Source organism: Labeo rohita, unplaced genomic scaffold, assembly GCF_022985175.1.
Source record: "Labeo rohita strain BAU-BD-2019 unplaced genomic scaffold, IGBB_LRoh.1.0 scaffold_179, whole genome shotgun sequence".
In the NCBI taxonomy this organism is placed as follows: domain Eukaryota; kingdom Metazoa; phylum Chordata; class Actinopteri; order Cypriniformes; family Cyprinidae; genus Labeo; species Labeo rohita.
In genome coordinates, this window is record NW_026127989.1 from 57194 (window position 1) to 75530 (window position 18337).

Here is an 18337-nt window from a genome sequence, read left to right on the forward strand (position 1 = left end):
ATCAAAAATTAAGTTTTAATGTATTTATGGTAGGAAATTTACAAAATATCTTTATGGAACATGATCTTTACTTAATGTCCTAATGATTTTTGGCATAAAATAAAAATAGATAATTTTGACCCATACAATGTATTTTTGGCTATTTTTATAAATATACCCGTGCTACTAAAGACTGGTTTTGTGATCCAGGGTCACACACACACATACACACACATATATATATATATATATATATATATATATACATATGTAAAAACATAGAAAACAACTCGAAAGAATAGAAAAAAATAGAGAACACTAGTATTAGAGGCTCAGATTTATAATAGAAAAAGAAGAGAGGGCTAGTGTTAGAGGCTTTGTTTTTAAAAGTAGTTAGAATAGAGAGTGCAAGTGTTAGAGGGTCAAGATTTTAAAAATAAATAAAAAGAAAACAATGTCAGGGCTTGGACTGTGTTTCGTGTTTTCCCCCCAGCCTTAGTTCCTGTTTGCCCTTATTTGGTTCTGTTTCTTTTCTCATTTGTCAATTATCAATTAGCTCCACACCTGTTTCTGTTTTTCCCTGATTACTTTGTTAGTATTTATAGTCCTGTGTTCTCCCGTTTGGTTTGTCTGCTATTGTTTTAGTGTCACCTCTGTTCAGTTCTGTTACATGTCATGTTCTGTTTTTGATTATATTACAGTTATTATTGTGGATTCCATCATAGGCCTTGTCTTCCTTGAATTTACACATGACAAACAAGTAGTTAAAATACAAATAAAATAGAGAGTGCAGTAGCACTTTATTAAAAGGCTTAGACAGATGTTATTCACTTAGCCTAAATATCCCTTTTTACTGTGTTACCTCTACTTCAGTGGGTTCATGCACCAGATGAGAAACCGTCACTGAGATGAATAGGAATACAGAACTCGTGAGGATGTGTCACATAGAGATAGTTCAGATGAAGTCTGTTTAAATTGATTTCTTACTACACTCTTAAAAATAAAGGTGCTTTAAAAGGTTCTTCACAGCGATGCCATTGAAGAACCATTTTTTGCTCTACAAAGAACCATTCAGTCAAAGTTTTTTAAAAGGAGACATCCATCTCCAGAAGAAAGATTCACATATAATGTAGTTACCCCCTTGTCATCCAAGATGTTCATGTCTGTCTTTCTTCAGCCGTAAAGAAATTATTTTTTTTGAGGGAAACATTTCAGGATTTTTCTCCATATAATGGACTGATATTGTGCCCACGATTTTGAACTTCCAAAATGTAGTTTAAATGCGGCTTCAAACGATTCCACAGAAAGGTTCTTCAGATGTTAAAGGTTCTTAATGGAACTGTTAATGGACAAAAAGTTTTTTTTTTTTTTTTACGGCATCTAAAGCACCTTTACTTTTAAGAGTGTAGTTTCCATCTGTTCAGATGATACACAGCATTTGAAATCTGTCAGTGTTTTGAAGGTCTGTTCATTTTAGATTATGGTGGCCACTATGAATGTTATGAGGTTCCACAGAAGAAATAAGAGTTTAGATATGGGTTCAGAAAAACATGAGTGATTTTTACATTTCTGTGGGAAGCATTCCTTTAAATGAACTTTTATGAGCGTGCATGTGCATTATATAGAATTATATAATATAATACCATGAAAGGATCGCCTTCACTGAAATCCAGGGAAATGATGAGGTCAACGCCTCGTTTTTCTCTCAGCACTGAAAAGTAGGGCGAGTTGTTCAACAGTCCGGCGTCTATATAGTCTCTCGTCTCATTTTGCAGTAGAACGGTGGGCACTGCTTCATCTAAGAGATCACAGCGTGCAATGAGTCTGTTTATTATTCACAATGAACTCAAGTTAACAAACAGGTCTGTTCTCACCTGACATTTTGTGGAGGAAGTTATAATTCCTGCCCCAGGTCCACTTACTCATGCATCCATAAATGCTTGTCAAAAGATCTGTGAAACAAATACACTTAATTTTCTAAAGTTCTTCCGTTCTTGGGCTCAGTTAACAGGTTTTATAGGTCTTTAACTATTTTGGCTGTATAGGGTTTTTAGCTGCTAAAATTGTTTACGTGTCAATATGGCTATAAAAACAACAGGGAAGTGCAGGGAAAACACCCTGGACAGATTGTCCACTTGTCCAGTCCATCACAATGGGATATTATGGGATAATCATGTGTGGAGAACAGCTGGATGAATGGATATTAGAGATAGTTCAACCTACCAAATGGCCAGAAATGGAGCTTGAGCTTGACAAAATGGTTGCATACATCCATGGTGTACTGCGTCATGTACTGTTTATCTGCTTTTAAATCAGCACCAGCTCCCAGACTGAATGCTTTACAAAGCACCTGACCTTCACCTCCAGAGATATCTGTAAGAAAAGAGGGACACGTACATCAGTCATTTGTTCCTATTCTAGTTTGTGCATTTACAATCATTATTTACAATTAATCAGAAAACAGTGGTTTGAATGACATTATGGCACGTTACCCTAGCCATCTTTGCAGTTTCACGATTAACTAGACCAGCACTTCTCAAAGTCCGGACTCCGGTCCGGATCCGATTCAATCTTTAGTAATTTAAGGGATTAAAAGTCTGGATTTCCTACTTTGATAAACGCATGTCAGAATCATTTGTTTAGTGTTTTATGTCTTTTTTGAAGATGGTCCGTTAAAGCATATTTAAAGTTTTCCTCCTTGATTCAGTTGCCATGACATCCAGTGGGTGTATTTTTGACGTAATCGGGCGCGACAAACGCGATTCACCGCAGTAAGCATTTGAATGGGTGTGGAGGATGTCATTGTCCAGGAAAAGAAAAGTTGACGAAGAAAATAGTTTTCAAAGATGATTGGACAGAGAGGTATGCGTTCATTTCAACCACACCTTTTGTGCCACGGTTTCGGCAGCTGATGGGAGACAGACAGTGCCATTTCTCACATTAGACTGCTCTGTATTTTGCACCATGTTACTTTTGTGGTGTTTTGTTAAGAAAAATCCAGACACTTTAATTATTTTGCCACTTTTGCACTTGTTATTCATGTATTTTGAATTTATTTTTTCATAAAATGAATGTTGATTTGTTATACATGTTTATTAAAAACAAGTTTTGTAATTACCAATAGTTCCGGACCTTTGTCATTGATGAAAATTCAGATTTGGACCTTTGAATGTAGACTTTGAGAAGCCCTGAACTAGACTGTAGTACAATTTATGTGCATTTAAATTCACATCTTTTAGCAGATACTTTTTAAACAGACTTTTAAATGACAAATTTAAAATACAAATATGATGTGACTTGTGCCATATGGCTATTTTATTTTAGACACAATTTTATATTCCAAAACATAAATAGATATATAAAGGTATTATTCTTAAATCAGTGTCAATAAATAACATGTTCCCTCTGTGACAATTTGCCCAATATTATGTCACAATTAGATAATTTAATTTAATGAGTGACATCCATAATGTACAATGAGCTGTACTGTTGTTTACCTTTGTGAACATTGTTCAACTGACAAAACAATGAAAATGTCTTTCACTAAACAAAAAACTCCAGACATATTTCCATCACAGCCTTGTTTTCATTGCATCAGTTCAAATATGTTAGCTACCCTTGCAGTGATGAGTAAACATGATGATTGTCTGTCTGTCTGTCTGTCTGAACCAAAAATGAACCACCTCTGAGAAATAATCAATGCAGTAAGTGTGACAACTAGCCCCAAAGGTTCTCTTCTATATCAATTCTAGCACACTTTACAAAAAGTTTACCATTCAGTGTTGTTTTGATGGACTGATCAAGAGCAGAAATGTCAGTGCCTTCCAACACAGCAAGATTCATGTCCACAAGATCCATGAGCACCTGGTAACATTCCTCTATAGATTGGGGGTTTGGACCTTTTGAAGGAAACACATTGAACAAACATGAACACACTGCAAAATGTCTTGGCAGTGCACAAGATTAATTTAAATGTAGTAGCCCTTGTAAAGTTTAGTAATGCTGCCAAATAAATAATATAGTCTACACAGTTATTCTCAACCAGGGGGGCACAAGATTACATTTGAAATTATTTAAAATGAGTAATCTTAAAATATTAGACACCTGATCTAGTGCACTATGGACATAGGAGTGATTTCAGATTTCAGTGTGGGCCTTGAAGCAATTCTTTCTGACGTGTGTTTCTGAAATGTAGTGGAGAATAAAGATACAGTACTATGCTTTTATAAGTCTTGTGATGTGATTCTAAAAGTACAGATACTTGAAAAATGCTAACAGTTTAAAGATAGTGTGTTTTTGCCAACCATTAGTGGATATTAAAGTGAGTCATTGAAACATTCACTCGGCTGATTCGCTCAAACATTAAAGGAGAAGCCCACTTCCAAAACAAAGATTCACATATGATGTACTCACCCCCTTGTCATCCAAGATGTTCATGTTTTTCTTTCTTCAGTCGTAAAGAAATTATGTTTTTTGAGGAAAACATTTCAGCATTTCTCTTCATATTTGAATATAATGCTCTGAATTTGAACTTAAAAATGCAGTTTAAGTGCGGCTTCAAACGATCCCAAAATAATACAAACACTCATCCTGTCTTACTCTGCCTGGACTGTTTTTTCCGGTTTATGAAAGTTAGGGTATGTCGAAAAACTCCCATCTCATGTTCTCTGTCAACTTCAAAAGCAGCTGTTTTTTACCTTTTTTGTTATGGGTGTTTGATCTTTGCATGTTCACTTTGCAAAGACTGTGTCGGTACTTCTGCAGCGATGTAGGATGATTTTGAAATGATTTTTGAAGTTGAGGGAGAAAATACGATTGGAGTTTTTTGACATACCCTAACTGTCCGAGTTCAACGACAGCAAGGCAAGACGGGCATTTGAGAATAAAAAGTATTTAAATTGCATTTTTTTTAAATGAAAATAACCAATCGTTTCACTAGATAAGACCCTTCTTCCTCGGCTGCGATTGTTTAAAACCACATTTGGGATCATTTGAAGCTGCATTTAAACTGCATTTTGTACGTTCAAAATCGGGGCACCATATCAGTCTATTATATGGAGAAAAATGCTGGAATGTTTTCCTCAAAAAACATAATTTCTTTACAACTGAAGAAAGAAAGACATGAACATCTTGGATGACAAGGGGGTGAATACATCATATGTGAATCTTTGTTTTGGAAGTGGACTTCTCCTTTAATTTGTTTCAAAATACCACTGTTGTAACTTACACTTATGGGTGTTTTTCAAGTATCTACATTTTGGTGTAAAATGAAATCTAACACCTTTCCTTATTTTCACATTAATGGAAATAAATAAATTCCTATCTCAAAAAATTAGCATATCATGAAAAGGTTCTCTAAACGAGCTATTAACCTAATCATCTGAATCAACTAATTAACTCTAAACACCTGCAAAAGATTCCTGAGGCTTTTAAAAACTCCCAGCCTGGTTCATTACTCGAAACCGCAATCGTGGGTAAGACTGCCGACCTGACTGCTGTCCAGAAGGCCATCACTGACACCCTCAAGCAAGAGGGTAAGACACAGAAAGAAATTTCTGAACGAATAGGCTGTTCCCAGAGTGCTGTATCAAGGCACCTCAGTGGGAAGTCTGTGGGAAGGAAAAAGTGTGGCAGAAAACGCTGCACAACGAGAAGAGGTGACCGGACCCTGAGGAAGATTGTGGAGAAGGACCGATTCCAGACCTTGGGGGACCTGCGGAAGCAGTGGACTGAGTCTGGAGTAGAAACATCCAGAGCCACCGTGTACAGGCGTGTGCAGGAAATGGGCTACAATGGTGCCGCATTCCCCAGGTCAAGCCACTTTTGAACCAGAAACAGCGGCAGAAGCGCCTGACCTGGGCTACAGAGAAGCAGCACTGGACTGTTGCTCAGTGGTCCAAAGTACTTTTTCGGATGAAAGCAAATTTTGCATGTCATTCGGAAATCAAGGTGCCAGAGTCTGGAGGAAGACTGGGGAGAGGGAAATGCCAAAATGCCTGAAGTCCAGTGTCAAGTACCCACAGTCAGTGATGGTCTGGGGTGCCATGTCAGCTGCGGTCAATGCAGCTAGCTATCAGGAGATTTTGGAGCACTTCATGCTTCCATCTGCTGAAAAGCTTTATGGAGATGAAGATTTCATTTTTCAGCACGACCTGGCACCTGCTCACAGTGCCAAAACCACTGGTAAATGGTTTACTGACCATGGTATTACTGTGCTCAATTGGCCTGCCAACTCTCCTGACCTGAACCCCATAGAGAATCTGTGGGATATTGTGAAGAGAAAGTTGAGAGACGCAAGACCCAACACTCTGGATGAGCTTAAGGCCGCTATCGAAGCATCCTGGGCCTCCATAACACCTCAGCAGTGCCACAGGCTGATTGCCTCCATGCCACGCCGCATTGAAGCAGTCATTTCTGCAAAAGGATTCCTGACCAAGTATTGAGTGCATAACTGAACATAATTATTTGAAGGTTGACTTTTTTTGTATTAAAAACACTTTTCTTTTATTGGTCGGATGAAATATGCTAATTTTTTGAGATAGGAATTTTGGGTTTTCATGAGCTGTATGCCAAAATCATCAATATTAAAACAATAAAAGGCTTGAAACTACTTCAGTTGTGTGTAATGAATCTAAAATATATGAAAGTCTAAGGTTTATCAGTACATTACAGAAAATAATGAACTTTATCACAATATGCTAATTTTTTGAAAAGGACCTGTACACTGAATTGTAACTCTGGTATTAGGGGAAAAATATTGAGACACCTGGTTTTTAACATGTATTGCATTATTTGTGTACTTCCATGAACTGGTTTATTGTTCATTCCCTTTGAAAGATATTGTCAGCAGTTGTTTTCCCACAGAAGAAGCAATCATACAAACAATATTGCTTTAGTGCTGGTGATATATATTTTAGCAAGTGCTACAGATTTATGTATGGGTTATTAACAGATGAACAGACATTTTTTTTATAGATATTTGCTTGGCAACAAAATGATAGATCAACAAATATTTGAATACATGGATGAATCAATAAATAAAAGCAATACAATTCAATACCTCCCTCCATTTCACGTGATGCTTTTATTTTAGGTAAAAGACCTGAAAAACAAAATCAAATGAAAACTAAACTTTTAAGCACAATCTTTGACTGACTTTTAACATGACTTTTAAACCCTCAAGCTTCACAATTTAATACCTTTTATCCATTTCCAGATCTCCACTCCATCAGCTAAAGCACTGCTACACACAGCTGCAGAACACACAAGATGAAAGAAACATAACATTTAAAATAAATGAAACAAATTGTGTCCCTCAGCTTCATGAAACTGAGTCTGCAAGTATTTAGTTGTGTGTGTCATAATGAGATACCAGGCTAATGTTTATGCAATTATCATGAAAAAAAGCATGTTTAAGCAATTATCATCAAAAAAGCAAAGTTTCTTTAAATGATTTTTGGACATTTCCAATCATTCCCTTGACTGCATTTCAGTTTTACTTAAAATTTAGCTAGTACTACAGATACCACAGAGAATAGTGATTAGTGAGTATAGTGAACAGTAATTAGTGAGAATGGTGAGTATTTTATTCTAGGTCAGTTCACGGTGTAAAATATACACTGTAAGTTGGTATTACAAATAATAATAAACTCAAAGGCAGTCCTGTAAACCGAGTTTGTTACCTTGCAGGTACAGCATGTCAAATTCATCCTGATGAGTTTTCTTAGAGCCTTCGTGAAACTGGCTGCCAAAGTTACTGGCATCCACAAACGCTCCAGTGAGGGAATAACCTGCTTCATATGGATTGATCTCAAACCAGGGGTCTGCAGACAGAAAACACCACCATATAACAGCTGACACAAGCACAATAACTCTTTCCATTTTTCAGACAAAAACACAGACCTCCTTCCTCAGACTGTTTGCAGTGCTTGTCGATCACTGTGTAGATGGGAAACGGGTCTTTACTGTGCTCTTTCCACTTATCTGTAAGTGTGTGTTCATCGATCTGAAGAGAAAAAAATATTTTTCAAAGCATCATGTTGTAGTGGAAACTTCTAGGGCAATCATTAAACAAGTTTTAGTGATGACATTTACTCAACATGTTCTGAGTAAAGTTCTCTTTATAATCTAAAGTCAAGCCCTACATGTAAAAAATGAAAAGACACTTGAAACAACCTCTGATAGCATCAAAAATAAGGCTTTTAGATACTTGAAATATGTGTTGAACTTTCCTGAGTTTACAACAGGATGTTTGAGTCCACTAGAGACTTCATTAAGAGAAATGGCACTTTTCTGAGAGCATGTTGCATGATGCCAACCCTAAAACAACATACAGCAATACTGAATGTTGCTATAAGTTTGATTGCAACATATAATCATTACTGTTAATTTTTCTTTGTCTGTTTGATTACGTCATTTTTACCATACACCTCTGCCATATGTACATAAACTTGACACAGTCACTAGTAAGCTACTACTAAATACATTGTAGAAACTTTGAAGTCCCCCTGTAGTGATTTTTATGTTGTTAATTTGTCTATGTGGTGTTTTTAATATGCTTTTAGACAAACCAAGTGCCAGTCCATTAATCAACACCACTGCTGAGTATTTTCTTCTTAAAAATGTAGTTTCCCAAAGGCTGTCCCAGAAATGCGGTTTGAAACAGCCTTTTTTTGCTACGTCACAAACTTTAGTAACCAATCACGTCAAAGGATAGATTCCTATCATTAGCATGCAAAATATACCAATAGAATTATCAGCACAAATCCAGATATTAAATAGAGCATTTAATAGAGCATATAGAGCATTAAATAGAGCACAACCGCTAGGCGCTAACCGCTAACTTGAAAAATAACCCGCGGCAACAGTGTAAAAGTAGCGCGAACTGGAATTACAAACTAGGCTGCATTCGAGCCTACAAGGCATTTTGAGGGCACAACATCGTCAAGTAAGTAACTTTAACAAATGTTACAGTATCCACTGTAGTTGTCCACTAGTAAAAACATAGTTTTATCAGTCATTATCCGTGTTTCGGCATTATATCGCGTTTTCTACAGTTCAGTTTGTGGATCAGAGGGATCTGGATGGTGTGACTGTGTGGGGGCGGGGCTAATTTGCATATTCATAGATCTACGTATAGTAAATGAGGCAAGAGGGGTAGAGTTACATTTAAGCTAATGTTTTAAGGCATGAAAAAAATATTTTGACAAGAAAAAAACATTTAAATATGTAATTTTGATGATCAAAGATCAGTTTTAATGGATACCAAATCTGGACTACAGGGGGACTTTTCTGTAAAGCTGGTCATGTTTTAAAGGGGTCATCAGATGCAAAGTTCACTTTTACATGTTGTTTGAACATAAATGTGTGTTGGCAGTGTGTGTACACAACCACCCTATAATGATAAAAATCCACTCAGTGGTTTTTATTTAATCTGTAATTTATTTAATCTGTAATTTCCCCCTTTTTCAAATCAAGCCATTCTCAGCATCTCAGCACCAGGGAGAATGTAATAATGAAGATATCTGAGCCACTGAAGATGCAGTGGATTACGTTTGTTTGTGAAGGGAATGCGGCTCCTGATCTACATATATCCGTTTATGTCTTTTCATGAATCTTTGCAATAGCCTTTCCTAATAATGTGCTAGTTAGCAAGTTTAGCGGCTAAATGCAGCTAAAGTAAACAGCCTTGTCACTCCACAGAGAGAAGAGAGGGGCGGGGCGAGCAGAGCTCATTAACATTTAAAGCAACCTTGACCAGAACAGGATGATTTTTGCAGAGCTGATTTTGGCAAGGTAAAAAAGCTGTTTTTTACACTACCATTGAGAAATTTTAACCAAATCATGTTATAGACTTTTCATTAAGACCCTAAAGAATCATATCAACTTGTGGAAAATGGGCATCCAATGACCCAATGATAAAAATACCAAGCTCAGTAAACACATTATTAATAAAGTATACTATTTACAGACAAGCATTTGAGTCCAGAATAAGAATGCAACACGTTTAATTACGTGTTAAGCTTTTCCTCCCATACAAAACATGTTAAAAGGAAAGAGCTTAACAGTGGCTTAATGAATTAAAACAGTGTTTTTGAAAATACCAAACTCAATAAACATTATTAATAAATCATTCTATGTACAGACAAGCAGATATGAACCCAGAATAGAAATGCAACATGTTTAATTATGCGTTAAGCGTTTTGCTTATGGGAGCCTCCTTATTAAACATAACGTGGCTAAATGCGAAGAGTTCAGTTGCAAATGCCTCTAAGTGCCGATTGAAATCTATTTACAGTACAAGAGCAGCCTCGCATGTCAAAACAAAGAGCACCTGGTTTCAGTGATTCGTGACACTTTAGACGCAACAGACAAAGAAACGGTGTCTATACATTATAAAATTACATGTTTTCACATCATTATAAAACAGTTAATTTGTCGTCTAGATGCTGATTGTTTGTTCATGCCACCGACAGAAACATATTAGAAACGTGTCAGATTTTAGTTATTTTTTATCGTTAGTCAGTGAATACATTTTGCATGTACATTTTTCTGTTATTTTGATCAGATTATCATCAAGTGTTTTAAATTAGAAGCAAATGAAGTGTGGGAGTATACGTACAATATAGATATGTATATAATAATACCTAGTTATCCTATTTGTAAAATCCACTATCAGTTGACATAAAAAATAAAAACACATGCACTTTGAGACTGAACTGAACATGACCATCTCTACCCTCAACAAGTCATGGTGGGTTACAGTATGTTATGAATAGATACAGACCTCTTTCACAAATGATGTGACAAACATCGCTGCCCAGACATCAGTCAAGCTGAAGAAATCTTTCCCATAGTAATATTTCCTCAGTTTGGCAAATGCATCTTTCCAGTTGACTCCTTCTCCGCTGAGTCTTTTGATGATTTTGTCTTTCACGGTCTCTAGTTTGGTGGACCAGTCTGGTTCTTTGTATAAGGAGGCCATGCACCTTTAGAGAAGAACATACTGCTGTCATTTTTGACATTCAACCCAGTTCAATCTCTCTGTGTTTGTTGTTTCTCAGGGTTCATACCAGGTGGATCCAGAGACTCCACTCAGATAAAGGATGCAGTCCAGAAGACCTGCTTTATCAAGCTCAACCAGAGATCCCAGCAAACCCACCATGGCTCTTTGTCCTCCTCCAGAACCCAGTAATGCAATGTTTGGCACTTTATCCTGAAACACACACACACCACTTAAAGCTTGTGCCTAATGGCATGGTTTTTTACAATCAAGAGAGTAAAACTATTCACTGTTTAACATTGTTCATTGGTCACAGAATTATTTGTAGATCATATTGATATAAAAAATTAGATATATGAAGTATAACCTAAGAAGTTTTACCTGACTGCAGTGTATATTAAACTTCTGCAGGCATTGTAGAACAGTGTTTCTCCTTCTGGCTACAAACTCTTCCTCGTTCTTATTCAGAGAGTGTTTGATTCTCACCTCACCGCTGCAGCAGAGACACAGACAGACAGAGCAGTGTTGAATTTAACCTCACTTATTTAATGTAAATATATTTTAAATGCAATTTAATCTGCAATTAATTTTAATAGTTTATTCTCTGAATTATCAAGTTTTTATAGATGTTAATTGTGTAACTAATGCAGCACAATTGTTTTCCCATGATTCTAGGAATCTACCTTTGCTGGGGTTTGGATGCACTCATCTATAAAACAAAACATTAAAGTAATCATTAAAGTCTGAAAATAATTTGATAAATCACAACCATTTTTAACATTGATAATCATGAAAAATGTTTCAATGTTTGAGCAACAAATCAGCAAATTAGAATGATTAACTGTTAACATTTAACAGTTCGAGGAGTCTGATGAAGACATGGGTTTTGGCCTGTTTGATTAAACTGCTGAATGAATATCTATGTCAGTTTAAAGGAGAACTCCAGTTCCAGAACAACAATTTACAAATAATTTACTGATATGGTATGCTGATATGGTGCCCCGATTTTGGACTTCCAAAATGCAGTTTAAATGTGGCTTCAAACAATCCCAAATTTTTCATCATTATCACCATATCAGTCCATTATATGGAGAAAAATGCAGAAATGTTTTCCTCAAAAAACATAATTTCTTCATGACTGAAGACAGAAAGACATGAACATCTTGGATGACAAGGGGGTGAGTACATCATCTGTAAATCTTTGTTTTGGAAGTGGACTTGTGGAATCTGGAAACATCACATGTGACTCTTGTCATTTTCATTTAATACATTTGGGGGTTTAAAAGGGTTTTACCAAAACCAAGGTAGTACAACATTACCTTCATACATGTAGTTGTAATCATGTCTGTTATTGTTAATTTGTTTATTAAAGACAGATTCAGATGACAGAAACATTAAACAAACAAACAGCTGACACACAAAATGCTTTTACAAAAAAAGTCATGTAAATTTAAGACAGAGAAATTAATTTCAGTTTAGCAGATTAGACTGTTAATAGTTTCATTTGTTTGGATCTTTTCTGCTCAATGACTGCATGAATCTCCTCCTTCAGTTTCTCTCTGTTGTTTGAGATGTTTTTCCCAGCAACCTCCATAAGATCAGTGATCATCTCAGTGCTGTAAGAACTTTGACAGGTGCAATATTTGTTCCTCCAGTTCTCAACTTCTTCTAAAGAAACGGTAACATGCATCAGAATTTATTTCAGTGATATTTATTTAGGAAAATTGTAAGATTTTAACTCACCTCCACAGCTGACCACATTAAACAGAGGGATGAGAATCACGGTTGGAGCGTTTTGACCTTTGAACACATAGAAGTCCTTCTGTTTCTGCACCTCTACATTGGGAATGTTGACTTCAGGGAAAGGGATGTTTTGTTTCTTGCACATATCAGTGGTTTCCCTCACTGTCTGTTTTGGAAAAGAGACATTATAGTTGAAATTTAAAAGGATAAAAAATTAAAATGTGCTGGTGATTCTAAGATGTGGGTGGTTTTTTATTTTTCCTCAAATCACAAGAACAGTAAAGATGATTTTTAGCTGAAATCATGGTTCTTGGTGATTCATAAAATGAAAATGAGTGTCTGTCTTTGAGAATAAAAAAGTAGCCTATATGCAGAACGCAAAATTAATATTCATGGGTCCTGATGATATATTGCGGTCATTGTATTTTATAAACCATACATTGTGTTAAAAGACATTTTTATTTGGTGCCGAAGAAATGTAAAATCTGGGTACCCTGTAATGGACAGATTTAATCGTATTTAATATAATGTATATTGGTGGATGTGCTCAGATTATTTTTATCAATTAAACAATAGATTAGAACAAGATAATACTGCTTTATAATACTGATTAGATATCCATGCAAATCATTTCCATGGCACTTATTTTATACTGGATTGTTATTGTGCTGGATGATTACTGACTTACAGAGGAGTGCTCATGTTGGAGTAAAGAGGTTTGGGAAATGTTAAAATAACGTTACAATAACGTTATACAAACCAAAACCTAACATTCTATTCCTGTAAGAAAACATTTCTGGCTAACCAAAAACATTAACAAAATAACATTCTGGGAACCAAATAACGTTATAATAACGTTAGGTTAATGTTAGAATAACCTTCAAAAAAACAAAAAACTAACTTTCTGGAAACCAAAAACTAACGTTCTGGGAATGTTAGATTAACATTCTGGGAATGTTCTATGAACGTTGTAATGTTAGGGAAATGTTGGAATAAGGATCTAAAAACCAAAAACTAACTTTCTGGAAACCAAAAACTAACATTCTTGGAATGTTAGATTAACATTCTGGGAATGTTCTACCAACCAAAAACTAATGTTCTGGGAATGTTAGATTACCATTCTGGGAACGTTCTTCAAACCAAACGAACAGGAAAACATTCGCGACAGTTTCGTTTTTGTTCTGGATCCCCTGCTCTGCTGCCAGACTGGAGTTCACTCGCCACTAACTGGACAGGGGTGGGACTTACAGCTCAGTGTAATCTGTCAAAGTGACAGACAGCCTTCAGATTTTTCCTTCACTGATAAAAAAATTCCGTCAGTGACGAACAATTTTCAGTTAACACGACCTCTGCTTGATAGCAGTGTTGGATAGCAGTACTTGTAGCGACACTAGTTTAGCTACATTTCTCAGTCCTGTTAACGTTACATTAATTTATAATCTAAGTGCATATTTTTCAAGACTGACAAAGAAAAAAACACTACTTGTCTCTGCGACTATGCCCATCTTGAAACTAAAGCTACAAGAAACAACAGTTTTCACTATTATTGCTAAAGTTGGACTAACTTATCGGTGCAGCAGTAAACAGGCAACTTCAGTGTTGCTTTGATAACATTTCTCTTGCATCAGTGCCTTCCATCTGGGAAAAGCCACACTGATGTTTATCTGGGATTACTGCCGTACTCTTTCCTAGTTTTTGTTTTTTTTTAATAATGACGTAGACTGACACTCTGTCTGTTTTTCTTGTGCATAATACGTGTGATCCTGTATTTGTTCAAATTTCTTCTTTTTCAATTTATCTTCTTACTTCTACCAGATGAACACTACTGACTTACTGATACTACCACTACTATTCTTCATGTGCATTCAGTGACAACACTAGCGGCCTTTAAAAAACCAACGGAGAAGTAGAAAAATGTACTCGCGCTCTGTAGAGCAGTTTGTCCATGCAGAGCTACTATAGAAACATGGCGGCACTAGATGGCATATTCCATGTAAGGGGACCTGCGGTGTATGTAGATATAATTTGCTAATTCTAAGGTTATAAAAAAATAACGGCTCATTATATAAGGTCTTTACAGACCTCTGAAAACATTTTTGTATATTATCTTGCATGCACCTTTAAGAAAACTTTCCTGGCTAACCAAAAACAAACCATAAAAATAATGTTCTGGGAACCAAAAATGGTTAGCTGGGTTATTACCTGTAATCCAGAGCCTCAGACAACAGGGAAATCTGATTCTTTGCCATGAACTGGTTCTTTCGTTTAAATGAGCAGTTCAACTGACTAGTGTATTTACGTAGGACTAATAACACAATGACGCAACGTAGCCTATACGAAATTATATTATCGAAGCACCCAATAATTATGTGAAATGTATGTCTCTTACATGTCTAAATCATATAGAGTGAATAAAATTGTCTTCATCAGCTCAAATTTTTACATAAACAATAAGAAACCGTAAAAGCTTTAATTTGGCTCACTCATTCAAGTACGGTACGGTTCGCGCATGCGCATATCAGCGGCTCACTGGTCTTCGGTCCGATTTGGTAAACTGGTTCAACTAGTTCACCAAAAAGAATGATTTACTCGCGTACCGGACATCACTCCAGACCGTTTGCCCGAGGCTCTGGATTACAGGTAATAATAATGGATCATTTAGCTTCACAGGACAAAAAAATATCATAAAGAACCACGTGTATAAATTTTTTGTTCCTTTATATGCTTTTTAATTCTCAGAAAACAGTGGCCCGCTGTAAATCACTAAGGTCCACGGTTTCAGCTAAAATTAATATTTACCGTCCTACTGAAGAAAAAAAGTCACCTACATCTTGGATATCTTGAGGGTGAGCAAATTAACAGCAAATTCAAATTTTTGACAAAAAATCAGCATTTTAGGTAAGTGCAACCTCAGTATGAATGTCATGAGGAAAAAAATAAGGACAAGAGTTGGCTTATAACGTGTGCATTATTATGTAGAGAGGTTTAAAAATGCGTATAATACCGCAAAAGGATCGCCTTCACTGAAATCCAGGGAAATGATGAGGTCAATGTTTCTTTCTTCTCTCAGCACTGAGAAGTAGGGTGAGTTTAGCAACAGTCCGGCATCTATATAGTCTCTCGTCTCACTTTCCAGAAGAGTGGCAGGCACGGTTTTATCTGATAGTATTGAAGTGACAGATTACAGTGTGAAATGATTCCAGTTAACAAATGTGTCTGTTCTCACCTGTCATGTTGTGGAGAAAGTCATATTTTCTGCCCCAGATCCACAGAGCAGCGCACCTACAAATGCTCAAGCAAACATCTGTAATGCAAATGGTTTTTGACTTAAAGGTTATTTTAGCAATTTGCTCTTGATGTTTCATTTTTAGTTTTTATATTTATGCATTCAGTATCAGCCCTGCTCCATTGCACCTGTCTGTAATTATCATGTGTTCCTTAAGTGATAAATGATGAAAATTTTCATTTTGTGGTGGAGTAATCCTTTAACTACCTAGTTCAGGTGGGTTTGATCAGGATTGGAGCCGAACTTTGCAGGAAGGTAGATGAACCATTTTTGATTCTGATTGGAAGCTTATGGCTAGAAAACCAAAGTGAAATACAAAGTTTTAGAAACAATTAGTTCAACTCACCGAATGGCCAGAAACTGAACCAACTACTTAAATAGTTGCATACATCGATTGTATACTGTTTCATATACAGTTTTGCAGCTTCTTCATCAGCAAAATTCAGTTTTTGCACTTGAAAATCAAGCTGATGTTTGTCTCCAGTGAGCTCTGCAAAAGAGGGGAATAACTAGCTCCAAAATATTTATATTTGTGACCCCGGACCACAAAACCAGTCATAAGGGTCAATTTTTTTAAACTGACATTTGTACATCATTTAAAAGCTGACAAATAAGCTTTCCATTGATGTATGGTTTGTTATCTTTGAAAGTGAAAATTTGGAATCTGAGGGTGCAAAAAAAAAAAAAAAAAAAAAAAAAATACTGAGAAAATCGCCTTTAAAGTTATCCAAATGAAGTTCTTAGCAATGCATATTACTAATCAAAAATCAAGGTTTACGGTAGGAAATTTAAAAAATATCTTCATATAACATGATCTTTATTTTATATCCTAATGATTTTTGGCATAAAAGAAAACTGATAATTTGAACCTATGCAATGTATTTTTGGCTATATTGCTACAAATATACCCATAAGATGGTTTTGTGGTCCAGGGTCACATTTATATAACTTTTTATACAATTAGTCTCCTCTATATGAATTCTAGCACACTTCAGGAAAGGTTTACCTTTCAGGGTTGTTCTGATGGATTCATCAAGAGCACGAGGATCAGTGCCATTCAAAACAGAGAGATTCATGTCAGCAAGATCCATGAGCACCTGGGAACACTTGTCTACAGGTGGGCAGTTTGAATCTTTGAAAGAAAACGCACATCAAACGAACCATACTTTAAAATGTCTTCAATGCAATCAAATCTGTTCACAATAGATAATTTGCTTAAATACAAAAGACAGATCAACTTATAAATAAATACAAGCAGTAAGAAATGCTTTACCTTTATTAATTTCCTCAAACATACCAGTGTTTGCTCCAAGTGAGAGATTAAAGAAATCTAGCAGAACAATCAAACGGAATCAGAGCTCACATTATAATGAAATGATTGTTAACTTTACTGAACTTAACTGAATTTGCAGAACAAATGCAACTGCACCTCTTATTTGTTTCCAGATGAATTTTTTATTCTCCTCTCCATCAGCAAAAGAGCTGCCACACAGAGCTGCAGAAAACACATCAACAAATAGAGAGTTTAAAATAAATGGAGCAAAAGTTAATCATTTTTTTTATAAAATGAGTGTCTTTTACCTGATGAGTTTTATCTGCCTTGTTTTTGCCGTAAGGATGGTGTGAGTGAGCATGGCCATTTGTAAATTTACTGTGTCTGGCTTCCTGTCTCATCCAGCAGTTTTTAGCTGTACAAATCAGTTTGTTTTGCTGTCTGGTGTGTCTTAGCATATCATTTTAATGTATCATCTTAATTATGATCAATATGGTTTGTAGTGCAAATAGTTTTACCATTTACTGCACTTTGTTATTCTTCTCATTATTTCCCTATGGCAGCTCATGAACACATTACCAGAAAACAGCTTACATCCGCATTGAAAAATAAGGTAGATAAAGCTGTAGACATTTTGACATTAAAAGGAATGATAGTAGCTAATAGTCTCTTTGTGGCCTGTTTAACTGAGCCTTCCATAGAACAAACAAAACAAACCCAGAAAACTGATAAAAGAACACAATATTTCATGAAAATAGATGGTTAGTTAATTGCATTTGAAAAAAAAAACACTGGCTGTGGGTTTATAAAGGCTGGTTTTATGCATGCTTGGCCTGAGTTTTTGTTGCATTTACAACATTTTGACCAGCAGGCGTCACCAGCGTCTGGTGTTGTGAACACTTCAAAACAGTGAATCATTTTGCAAAGCAATTGGTTCAATTGATTCAAAGCTTTCAAAAACTTCGTTTCTCCTTTCACTAGCTGAAAGCACATTAAAAAACACGTTGAAGAAGCTAGTTCACGCATTCATGACCTCTAGACTTGACTATTGTAA

The 18337-nt window shown here is 35.9% G+C and overlaps 1 protein-coding gene across 2 annotated transcripts in view; it reads right to left on the reverse strand.

Moving 5' to 3' along the window:
- LOC127158929 (cytosolic phospholipase A2 gamma) overlaps window positions 1–18337 on the reverse strand; it is a 32831-nt gene that overhangs the window by 1826 nt on the left and 12668 nt on the right. The window contains exons 9-16 of one of the 2 annotated variants that reach the window (XM_051101875.1): window positions 17440–17505; window positions 17284–17340; window positions 17017–17142; window positions 16357–16500; window positions 15951–16028; window positions 15729–15883; window positions 12725–12890; window positions 11720–12649 (exon numbers count right to left, since the gene is read on the reverse strand). In XM_051101875.1, the coding sequence (XP_050957832.1) occupies window positions 12465–12649; window positions 12725–12890; window positions 15729–15883; window positions 15951–16028; window positions 16357–16500; window positions 17017–17142; window positions 17284–17340; window positions 17440–17505 (977 nt within the window). In that variant the 3' untranslated portion in view covers window positions 11720–12464. Of the gene's footprint in view, window positions 1–11719; window positions 12650–12724; window positions 12891–15728; window positions 15884–15950; window positions 16029–16356; window positions 16501–17016; window positions 17143–17283; window positions 17341–17439; window positions 17506–18337 lie in introns of those variants that run through there. The other variant, XM_051101876.1, reaches the window with a different exon arrangement.